The sequence below is a fragment of the Nuphar pumila genome, chromosome 6 (genome assembly GCF_984573655.1).
Source record: "Nuphar pumila chromosome 6, dmNupPumi1.hap1.1, whole genome shotgun sequence".
NCBI lineage: Eukaryota > Viridiplantae > Streptophyta > Magnoliopsida > Nymphaeales > Nymphaeaceae > Nuphar > Nuphar pumila.
Genome location: NC_143254.1, coordinates 28,193,829 through 28,206,254, shown reverse-complemented (window position 1 = coordinate 28,206,254; position 12,426 = coordinate 28,193,829). Strand labels below are relative to the sequence as shown.

Below are 12,426 nucleotides of genomic sequence, written 5' to 3'. Positions count from 1 at the left end.
GAACACGGAGATGCAGGGGGCAAGCCCCTGCTCGAAAACAGAAAAGCAGGGGGGGCTTCGCCCCCTGCTGGCACAATGCAGGAGGCAGGGGGGCCTCGCCCCCTGCCGACACAATGCAAGAGGCAGGGGGACAGAGCCCCTTGCCGAGGAGCAACAGAATGGTGCAGGGGGGCTCCGCCCCCTGCAGGGGAAACAATCGAAGGCAGGGGGGGCCTAGCCCCCTGCCGGCAAACAAAAGAAGACAGGGGGAAGAGGTCGGCGGCGTGTCGTCGGTGCTCGGGGTCCCTGGCGCAGCCGCTATCCAAGCAGGGAGGTCGGCAGCGAGGATCGTCGGGGAGGCGGCCTGAGGGGAACGCTCGCCAGCGTCTCCGATCGCCGGAGGCAGCGTGAGGGGGGAGATCAGAGCAGAGGAGAGAGAGAAGGGGCGAGGGTTTTGCCCCTCGCTCGAGACACCTGCGTCTTTTTAAAAGACGCAGGTTCTCGAGAGTTCGAGAACCTGGGTCCGGGCTCGGGTCCGGGTCTAGCTCGGATCCGGGCCCGACAAAGCGGCCCAGACCGTGACACGTGTTTGACACGTGCAAGGCACGTGTCTGACACGAGTCGGACACGTTTTTTTTTTTTTTCCACGGTTGTTACACCTTCACTGCAATGCTTTGATACCTGGCAATCAAGAATAAAGAGGTGAAAAAAAGATTTGAGTGGAACCTCTAAAATGAGATGGAATCCCACTTTCCTAGACCCATTCTTGCTCTATCCACAAACAAAAGGTACTTCAGCCATCCTTAGACAATCTTGATTTTTTCCACCATTTATTATTCTCCTTCCATTACCAAGCCATCCTTGGATAATGTATTCGGTTTTCAAAATCTCTCTCACCAATCATTTTGTTCAAACAATTTCCAATAACGCTTCAAAATGAATGCTATGTTTAGGTTTATGATATGTGTAATATTAAGCCCACCCCTGAGAGTGGGTAGTAACTATTTCTCATTAAATGAGTGGTGGAGCCTTCGTTTCTCTTCTCCTCATCCAAAAAAATCCTTGAATACTCTTGAAACTCTCTTCTTGATCTTCTTAGGCCAATGAAATGTTGTCAAGAAATAGATTGGCACTGTTGCCACCATGTGCTTTATAAGCATAATCTCTTCAGTCAAAGACAAGTAGTTGTCCTTCCAGCTATGAAGGTTCTTGTCAAGTCTTTCTTCCACTCTCTTCCACAAACCTTCCCTAGCAATACCTTTCATCAGGGAAAACAGATGGTATTCCATTGGTAGTTCCACTGTTTTGCAGCCACATATGTTTGTCACTAGCCGCTGCAATTATGTATCTCCATTGAACAACAAAATCTTGTATTTCTCTCATTTATTTTAGCCTTTATGCTGAGAACAAATTTAGCAACACTAGCCTTTTAACATCTTCTCATGACTTACTCACCGCATCAAAACCAAGTCATCTGCAAACACGAGGTGTCTGAGACCCTTCAGGCCTGGTAGTTTTTTCTAAATATAGCAAAAAGACCTTTCCCCACTCTATCATAGAGGAGTGGAGAGAGGGAGTCTCCTTAGCGATATTGTTCAATCATGATTTGTATGCTTCACTACCTTGATACATATGCAGTACCCTCACTTCAATGATGTGGGAACACTTTGTAATGAAATATGCGGAAAAGCAAAGAGTGCACTAAGCACTTACAACATCTACTAATGAACAAACAAAGAAGGGCTAATACCCAAACCCACAAGAGACAACACAACATAAAAATATAAATGCCTCTTATTGAAAGAGAGAGAGCTCTCAAGAGTGAGGAATACAAGAGGGGTTCACCCCTATTTATACACAAGAGAAGGAGAGGGAGAGGGCCAAGAGGCCTTAAAAGGAGAGCCACCTAGGGGGCTCCCCATGTAGTCGTTGGGAGCCCCCAACGGTCACAAATGTGACCGTTGGGGGCCCCATCGACTACATGGTGGGGCCCCTTTTGTGTGAGCAAAAAACAAAAAATAAAAAAATAGATTTTACAAAAAATAAAGAGAAAAATAAAACAAGAAAAACAAGTACCCCTATCGGGTACTTGTGAAATGACAAAAATACCCCTATCAGGTATTATATATATATATAAATATATATATATATATATATATATGAATTACATATATTTTAACACCCTCCCTCAAGCTTTACGGGGATATAACCGAAAGCTTGTTAAGGAGAAACAAAAACCGAGGAGCCGCAAGAGCCTTAGTGAAGAAGTCCGCCAACTGGTACTCTGATGTGACGTAAGGTAGTGCTATAGTTTCTCTTAGGTATTCATCCCGAACGTAATGGCAGTCCATCTCAATATGTTTGGTACGCTCATGGAAGGTGTGATTGCTTGCAATATAGATTGCGCTTTTGTTGTCACAACACATCTTCGAAGGAGTAGAGATGACAATGCCCATATCACTGAGGAGGCTTCTTAGCCACACAAGTTCCATGGTTGTAGTGGCCATAGCACGATATTCTGCTTCCGTCGAGGACAATGATACTTTGTGTTGCTTCTTGCATCTCCACGAAATCATAGAGTCACCTAAGAAAACACAAAAACCGGTAGTTGAGACTCGGTCATTGGGATTTCCTCCCCAATCTGCATCAGTATAAGCAATTAAGTCAAGTGACGAGGCAGAAGAAAGAAAAACTCCCTTAGTTATGGTATTTTTGATATATCTGACGATCCTTAAGACTGCACTCATGTGCACAGTTGTAGGTGCATGTTGAAACTGACTGATAGAGTGGACAGCATGAGCTATGTCTGGCCGTGTGATGGATAGGTAGGTTAGAGACCCAACAAGTTGCCGGTAGGGAGTAGGATCCTCGAGAGGTGTTCCATCTTCCAACCTTAATTTTGCATTGATGACTTCTGGGGTTTCTGTCTTCTTATCATCGGAGATACCCGATTTGGAACAGATGTCAGCAGCAAGTTTCATCTGAGAGAGAATGTACCCTCGAGGAGAGTACGCCACTTCAATTCCTAAAAAATATCTTAAGAAACCAAGGTCAGACATATCAAAATTTTCTTTCAAAACCTTTTTAATATCCTTAATACCTTGCTCATCACTTCCTGTGATGATCATATCATCAACATAAAGTAGTAAAATAACTACTGAAGACCCTGCACTTTTCACAAATAAAGCAGTGTCAGTATAACATGAACGAAAATTTAAACTTGTCATTACATTACTAAATCTATCATGCCAAGCCTTTGGAGCTTGTTTTAAACCATATAATGCCTTTTTAAGTTTAAGAATTTTATTTTTACCAATACATACTCCTGGTGGGGGATCCATGTAAACTTCTTCATTTAATTCGCCATTTAGAAATGCATTCTTAACATCGAGTTGATAGATAGGCCATTTCTTCACAGACGCAATAGCAATAAGAGTCCTAACACTAGTCATTCTAGCAACAGGTGCGAAGGTTTCTTTATAATCTATACCATATTCCTGAGCATATCCTTTAGCTACTAACCGTGCTTTATAACGTTCTAATGAACCATCACTCTTGGTTTTAATTTTGAAGACCCATCTACATCCTATTGATTTCTTTCCAATGGGTAACGAAGTTATTTCCCAAGTTTTAGCTTTTTCAAGGGCACTAAGCTCTAAGTTCATGGCTTCAACCCATTGGGGAATATTTTTGGCCTCATTATAGTGTGAAGGTTCATGAAATGAATGCAACGCAATTAGACATGCTCTATATCTAGGAGTTATGGACTCATAGGAAACAAACCTATTTGGAGGATTGGAGATCCGACTGGATCTCCTTAAAGATGTTTCTTCAATGTCGGATCCTTGAGAGTATTTTTCTAAGGCACTTATCTGAGTTTGTTGAACTCGCCTAACATATGTTTGGATTGGTCTATTATTCTCATCTATAGCATTATCGAGAGGAATTTCCTCTAGGTCATTCAAAGACTCATTAGAGATTTCCTCTTCTTGAGGAGTCTCATCTTCTTGAGATAGAAGATCAAATAAAAAAGTATATTCACTTTCGTCAATATCTTTAGTTTTCACAAAACCATTTTCATTTTCCAAAAATGTTACATCTTTGGATACATAGAGTTTGTTATTTTTCAAGTCAAAACATCTAAAACCCTTTTGATTTTCTCCATAACCCAAGAAAACACATTCAATAGCTTTAGGAGATAATTTGTCCCGTTTATGAGTAAGGACAAAACATTTACATCCAAAAACTCTTAATCTATTGAAGTCTGGTGTTCTTTCAAATAGTTTTTCGTATGGAGATGTATTTTGTAAGGAAGAAGATATCATTCTATTTATTAAATAAGTTGAGGTTAAGGCCGCTTCGGCCCAAAAATTCTTTGGAATTTCTTTGGAAATAAGGAGTGTCCTAGTGGTTTCCATGATATGTCTATGCTTTTTTTCGGCCAAGCCGTTTTGTTGGGGAGTCCTAGGACACGATCTTTGATGACAAATTCCATTTACTTCTAAATAGTTTTAAAATTCATTTGATAAATATTCTCCACCCGAATCGGATCTAAGAGTAGAGATATTACTTGAAAATCGATTTTTAACTATCATATGAAATTTTTTGAAAAAATCAAAGACTTCAGATTTTAAATTGAGAAAGTAGATCCATACATACCTAGTGTAGTCATCGATGAAAGTGACATAATAGGAGTACCCTCCTTTAGACATGACGGGGGAAGGACCCCAAACATCCGAATGGACTAACTCAAAAGGTCTTTTGGACACAAAAGTTCGGTTTGGAAAAGGAGTAGATTTCATTTTGCCAAAAATACAATTCTTACAAACAAAATGTTTCTCATTACAAAATTTCTTTCCAAATGGAAAGGAGTACATTTTTGAGAAACTTGGATGTCCAAGTCTTTGATGCCAAATATCAATATTTTTATCTTGGACATGGTTACAAAAAGAGTTAATGGGGAGTTTCAAGTTGCTCATGTAATAGAGATCTCCCCTTCTATGGCCTTGCCCAATCAGCTTCCCGGACCGGAGATCCTGTATAGAGCAATCCTTAGTTGAGAAGGAGATTTTACATCCATGATCGCATATTTGAGCAACAGAGAGGAGATTTAAATTAAGTTGAGGTACAACTCTCACGTTTGACACAAAGAAGTCTTTTGAAAAGTTTAAGGTTCCAAAACTTTTTACTTGTAAAGATGTACCATCGGCAGTTGAAACATAGGAGTTTTTATAATTATTACATAAATCGGAAAGCTCATTTTCAAGGGGGGTCATATGAAAGGAAGCTCCAGAGTCAAGGATCCAAGACGACATACCTGGAGGAGAGGAGGAAGCTACGGCGGCACCCGAAGTTGATGGAATCTTGAGTAGAGTTTGTAGTGCCTCCGATAGTTGAGCAAGAGAAAAAGAGTCCATTCCTTTGATTGCTTCATCTTTCTTTTGAGTAGCTTCTTCAACGGAAGCAACTTTATTTTTTGGTGCTTCATTCAACTTAGGGCAATTAGGTCTTATATGACCCGGTTCTTGACAATGATGGCAAATGGCTTTTCTATAGTTGCCATTATAGTTATTTTGCCTTCCAAAATGTGGAGGTTTGTAGGTTTTCATATGGTTGCCGGGTTTTGATACGGCCAAGACATCATTTCCTCCTTTAATCATGCCAAGACGGGTTTCTTCTTGGCATATTTCGGCTATGGCATCTTCCAAGGGAAGAGGCTTTGATCTATGTAGGAGGGAGGATCTAACTTGTTCATATTCGGGCCTAAGCCCATGTAAAAATTGGAAAAAGTGTTCTTTTTCCATTTGTTCTCTCCTTAATTCCACATCTATACTAGAAACCCATTTTGGTTCTAGTAAGAATAGCTCATCCCATAGAGGGCCAAGAGTGCTAAAGTAGTCCCTAACACTCATTTCTCCTTGCTTGATAGTCCGGATTTTTTCTTGAAGAAAGAATTGACGAGCAAGGTCTTTTTGTGTAAACATACATTTCATGAAGAACCATGCTTCATTTGCCATCCGAAATTTGGCAATGTTGGTGCAAATCTTGAGCTCCACATTGTTCATGAACCAAACAAGAATCTTGGCATGCTTACTTTCCCAATCTTCTATTTTAGATTGGTGATCTTCAATGGCCTTCATGCGGGCATCTCCTTCAAGAGCTTTTTCTTGATCGCCTTCCATCTTAGTTAGTTGGAGTTGTGGTTCCGGAATGGTGCCCATAACGTATCCCCAAAGCTTTTCCCTTTGAGGTTGTTTTCCATGGCGGCGGCCCACATCATGTAGTTGGAGCCATTGAGCTTGAAGGAGAGATCAATCTTTTGTTCTCCTTCCATAATAACCACTCACAAGAGGATACCAAGGAGAGAGAGAAACAAAAAAAACAAATATAGCTACACCACTAGCTATATTAAGAAGAAGAGCATACACAAGGCTCTGATACCATGTAATGAAATATGCGGAAAAGCAAAGAGTGCACTAAGCACTTACAACATCTACTAATGAACAAACAAAGAAGGGCTAATACCCAAACCCACAAGAGACAACACAACATAAAAATATAAATGCCTCTTATTGAAAGAGAGAGAGCTCTCAAGAGTGAGGAATACAAGAGGGGTTCACCCCTATTTATACACAAGAGAAGGAGAGGGAGAGGGCCAAGAGGCCTTAAAAGGAGAGCCACCTAGGGGGCTCCCCATGTAGTCGTTGGGAGCCCCCAACGGTCACAAATGTGACCGTTGGGGGCCCCCAACGGTCACAAATGTGACCGTTGGGGGCCCCATCGACTACATGGTGGGGCCCCTTTTGTGTGAGCAAAAAACAAAAAATAAAAAAATAGATTTTACAAAAAATAAAGAGAAAAATAAAATAAGAAAAACAAGTACCCCTATGAAAATGAGGAGGGTTCCCTACTGAGCGACGCGCTGTACTCTCTAGGCCCGGAGGCAGTGATAAATGTGCAAGGGTTGCTAGGTCGTCGCCCAGAAGCGACGCGTCACACCGGCGCCCGGGTGTGGTGTCAAATAGGCAAGGGTTCCCTCACTTTGTTGGACGGGTGGGGGTAAAGAAGTTAGTCCAAGACCATAAAATTAGGTTAGCCACTTGGAACATAGGGTCTTTAACTGGTAAGTTGGTAGAGTTAGTAGATGTTATGTGTAGGAGAAAGATTGATATTTTATGTCTTCAAGAGACCAAATGGGTAGGTGAGAAAGCTAAAGTGATAGAACCTTGGGGATATAAGATTTGGTATACAGGAATAAATAGGAATAGGAATGGAGTAGGGATTGCTATGAGTCGTCAGTTTATAGATAATGTAGTTGAGGTCCGTAGGAAGGGTGATAGAATTTTACTTATTAAATTAGTATTAGGTACGGATATTATTAATATTATTAGTGTTTATGCACCTCAAGTAGGTTTAGATGATTCCATTAAGCATCAATTTTGGGAAGATTTAGATGGAGTAGTACAAGAGACATCTTATGGAGAAAAGCTTTTCATCGGCGGTGACCTTAATGGACATGTAGGCATTAGTAGGGATGGATTTGAGAATATCCATGGAGGCTATGGTATAGGAGAAAGAAATGAAAGTGGAGAAAGGATTTTAGATTTTTGTTTGTCCTATGATATGATCTTAGCAAACACTTGGTTTAGGAAGAGGGAGTCTCACCTAGTAACATTTAAAAGTGGGGTTAATACGAGTCAGATAGATTTTTTCCTACTTAGAAAGAGAGATAGGGGTTGTTGCATCGATTGTAAGGTTATACCAGGAGAAAGTGTAGCTACACAACATAGAGTCTTAATTTTAGATCTTAGAATTAGACAATGCCGCAAAAGGGATAGACATAGGATAGATCCTAGAATTAAGTGGTGGGCACTGAAAGGAGCTAAACAAGGAATGTTTGTAGCGCAGGTAGTTAAGGAAGTTGATTGGTGTCTCGAGGAGGATTCAGAATCAATGTGGAATAAGATAGCGGGTGGTATGAGAAAAGTAGCTAAGGAGGTATTGGGTGAGTCTAAAGGCGGTGCACCACTAGGTAAGGATACATCATGGTGGAACGAGGATGTCAAATTAGCTATTAAGGTTAAAAGAGAGTGTTATAGAAATCTAAGTAAGAGTCGTGATAATGAGAATTTGGAGAAGTATATGATAGCAAAGAAGGAAGCTAAAAAAGTTGTTCGAAACGCGAGGGCTAAGGTATATAAGGAGGTTTATGACAAGTTGGATACCAAAGAAGGCGAGAAGGATATTTATAGGCTTGCAAAGATGAGAGATAGGAAATCGAAGGATTTGGGTATGGTTAGATGTATCAAAGATGAAACGCAAAGGGTTTTAGTCAAAGATGAGGAGATTAAGGAGAGATGGAAAGATTATTTTGATAAGCTATTTAATGATAGTCATGCTCAAGATCTTGGAGACTTCTCCATTCCTTTTCATGAGATAAATCGTGACTTCATGCGCAAGATTCAAAAGAAAGAAATTGCAGAGGCTTTGAAGAAAATGAAATCAAGAAGGGCAGTTGGCCCAGATGGTATACCTATCGAGGCTTGGAAATGCTTGGGAGAGAAAGGTTTAGAATGATTGACAAATCTTTTTAACTTGATTTGGCGAACAAATAAGATGCCTAATGAGTGGAGGAAGAGTACTTTGGTGCCTTTATATAAGAATAAGGGTGATATACAAGATTGCACAAACTATCGTGGTATAAAACTCATGAGTCATACTATGAAACTTTGGGAGAGGGTGATTGAGTCTAGGTTGAGGAAGGTTGTCATGATATCGGAGAATCAATTTGGTTTTATGCCTGGAAGATCAACTATGGAAGCTATACATCTTCTTAGACAACTTATTGAAAGATATAGAGAGAGGAACAAAGATTTGCATATGGTTTTTATTGATTTAGAGAAGGCATACGATAGAGTACGTAGGGACGTTCTCTGGTGGACAATGATGAAGAAAGGTGTTTCTCTCAAGTACATTAGTATAATTAAAGATATGTATGAAGGAGTAGTAACCAATGTCCGCACTTGTGGAGGGGTGACAACCAATTTTCCGATAACGGTTGGGTTACATCAAGGATCTGCTTTAAGCCCTTTCCTATTTGCGATAGTGATGGATGAGCTTACGAGATCAATTCAAGAAAATGTACCGTGGTGTATGTTGTTTGCTGATGATATTGTTTTGATTGATGAGTCTAGAGCTGGGGTTAATGCTAAGTTAGAATTATGGAGACAGACATTGGAAGCTAGAGGTTTTAAGTTGAGTAAGAGTAAGACTGAATATATGGAATGTCGGTTTAGTAAGCAACGAAGTAGTGATGGGAGTGTAGTGAAGCTTGGTGAGCAAGATATACCGGTGAATGATTATTTCAAATATTTGGGATCCATCATTCAAAAGTATGGAGAAATTGATGGAGATGTAAATCATAGGATAAAGGTTGGGTGGATGAAATGGAAAAGTGCTACTGGAGTGCTGTGCGATCGTAGAATGCCATTGCGGTTGAAGGGAAAGTTTTATAGGACGACTATTAGACCCGCTTTACTATATGGTACGGAATGTTGGGCTGCCAAGAGACATCATATTCAAAAAATGAGTGTAGCTGAGATGCGGATGCTTAGATGGATGTGTGGAAATACAATAAAAGATAAGATTCGGAACGAAGAGATACGTAAGAAGGTAGGTGTTGCACCCATTGAAAATAAGATGCGAGAGAATCGTTTACGGTGGTTTGGACATATTCGGCGAAGGCCTAATGATGCTCCAGTTAGAAGGTTGGAGAAATGGGAAAATATATTAGTTAAAAGAGGTCGGGGTAGGCCTAGGAAGACTTGGATGGAGATGATAGGAAAGGATATGAATGCTTTGAACCTCACCGAGGACATGGCGTTGGATAGAAATGATTGGAGGAAAAGGATTCATGTGGAAGACCCAAAATGAATTTCTTTTTTGGTTCATATCGCTGACCCCAATTGTTTTGGGATGAAGGCGTAGTTGTTGTTGTTGTTGTTGTTGTAAGTACCCCTATCGGGTACTTGTGAAATGACAAAAATACCCCTATCAGGTATTATATATATATATATATATATATATATATATATATATATATATATATATATATATATATATATATATATATATATATATATATATATATATATATGAATTACATATATTTTAACACACTTCACCTCACCTCAACACTTCTAATAAAATTACCTATGAGGGTTAACATAACTAACTGTAAATGATTCAATAGTAGATATTATATGTGCACAAAATCAAACAATCAAAAAGTACAAACATCAACTGATTGTCAACCTAATAGATGTGAAGTGGGTCTTGCTTGGTGTTGGGGTCAAATTGAATTTTTAACTAATATAAATTAATGGAAACTGTAAAGATAGATTTTATTAGTGAGAATATATAATATAAAATAGATAATCTTCAAAAAAAAAAACAAGAAGAAACTTAGGTTGGTTTTACTTGGTGTTGCTTTTGTGTGTGTTTGAGGCATTTGCTTGTGAAATGATGAAGAAGTGGCATATAAGTATGTTTCTTTTGCTTATTTCTCTCTTTCTCTTTGTTGTGTTTGTTTTATCAATTTTGCATGTTGAAGCCTTGGATATTGTGCTTGATAGCCAAATTAGATGATGGTTATGTGGTGGGTTTGGATTTGTGATTGTCTTGTTGAAGTTAAAATGTTCGTGTTGTTGATATTGATAATTGTTGTGGTCTGTGATGTGCTCAATTGGTTTGCTTTCATACTTTACTCTTATGGGTATATAAGAGAAGGTGTTTTGCAATCCTTTTGGGCCGAAGGGACATGCTTCTGTCTGTATGCACACACAAGTGTGAATGTGTGAGTTGATAACAAGCAAATACCATTGATGATTGGACTATGACCAATATGGTCTATGTACTAAGCTTTTTATAGCTGTGCAAGTCACAACATTCAAATCTAAGGACGATCCAAATTGGATTCGGTTGAGCTTGAGGTTCAGTGGAAATGCAACCTATCTGGTTTCATATGGACTCATTTTTACTCAACTGGAACTATGGTCATGTTTCCTATCTTCGAAATCCATATCGGATTCAACTGCTTAATGATTGAAGATCCGAAATATTGACATCCTTATCCATGCTAACAATGGGTACAAAATTTATCATGCTTGACATGGTACCATCAGATCCTAACAATTTAGCAACTGAGTTCAATGTGATGAATATCACAAAATTTATTTAAATCTCATGACTAAAAGCTAGTATTTTAAAACGTTAACAGAATAATGATATTTCAAAAATATGAAAAGTTCTATCATTTAAATAAATTATTGTGGTTTATATTTTTTATTTGTAAAAATTCACACACTTTTTTATTTAATTTGTTTTCCTCATATTTTAAAAATGCTTGTTTTTTTCTTCTGTTGTTTTCCCCAAAAGGGAGAAAAATAAAAATTTGAAAATCTCCCAAAAATCATGGCAAATAAATTGTTGCTTAAACTTTTGCTAATATGATTGAGTCTTGTATGTTCAATACCCTTTATAAGTACCAAAGAATTAGTGTATCTTATCCCACAGTTGTGTATCAAATCTTTTGGATGCCAGCAATCACCTCCATGCTTAAAGATCTTTGATTCTCACATAAACATCTGTTCCCTGAATCAAGATGCCTAGGTTCTTTGACATGGATCTGATTTGTTGTTAACATGAGAGAGAGAGAGAGAGAGAGAGAGAGAGAGAGAGAGAGAGAGAGAGAGAGAGAGAGAGAGAGAGAGAGAGAGAGGTATGTTAGTTGTGGTTTTTTTATTTTTTGTTTTGAATTCTAGCGAACAAGTGGAAGAGAAGCATGAGTTTGGGTTAAATTTGTGGGGTTTCTAGGTTTCCCTGTTTCACCAGCATTGACCATGAGGACAATCAAGCTTCCAGAGCCCCCAAGTGGTACTCTAGGGATGCCAGAGATCTTTGAAGGTGGAATTTATAGCGTCATTCGGCGGGCAGTAATCATCGGTAACGGCTTCCCGGGAGCAGAAAATCAGTGTATCGGATTGGTTCGGTCTCTCGGATTATCTGATAGGCAGTATTTATATGTAAGTTTCTGTTGATTCTTTCTCTCTTTCCTTTTTGTTTTCATTCTTTTAAATTGTTTTTGCTTGATATTGCCGAATATAGATAATGATTATGTGGTTGGGTTTGGATTATTTGGTTGAAACCAAATTGTTCATGTTGTTGGTTTTAATGACTTTTGTTGTCTGTAGTGTGCTTAATTGGTTTGCCTTTATGATTTCTTATATGAGAGAAGACTTCACATTCTAGATCTCTATGGACTGGTTCATGTTAGGAATTTGGAACGCATGTGTGTGTGTGTGTGTGTGTGTGTGTGTGTGTGTGTGTGTGTGTGTGTGTGTGTGTGTGTGTGTGTGTGTGTGTGAATAGGATTATGGAGTTCTGTCA

At 39.1% G+C, this 12,426-nt stretch overlaps 1 protein-coding gene across 3 annotated transcripts in view; it reads left to right on the top strand.

Moving 5' to 3' along the window:
* The window catches only part of LOC149834488 (mitochondrial fission protein ELM1-like), a 51,966-nt gene that overhangs the window by 12,532 nt on the left and 27,008 nt on the right, over window positions 1–12,426 (top strand). For 2 of the 3 annotated variants that reach the window (XM_090010148.1, XM_090010147.1), the window contains exon 2: window positions 11,854–12,062. In XM_090010148.1, coding sequence (XP_089866274.1) covers window positions 11,880–12,062 — 183 coding nt within the window. In that variant the 5' untranslated portion in view covers window positions 11,854–11,879. Of the gene's footprint in view, window positions 1–11,740; window positions 11,759–11,853; window positions 12,063–12,426 lie in introns of those variants that run through there. The other variant, XM_090010149.1, reaches the window with a different exon arrangement.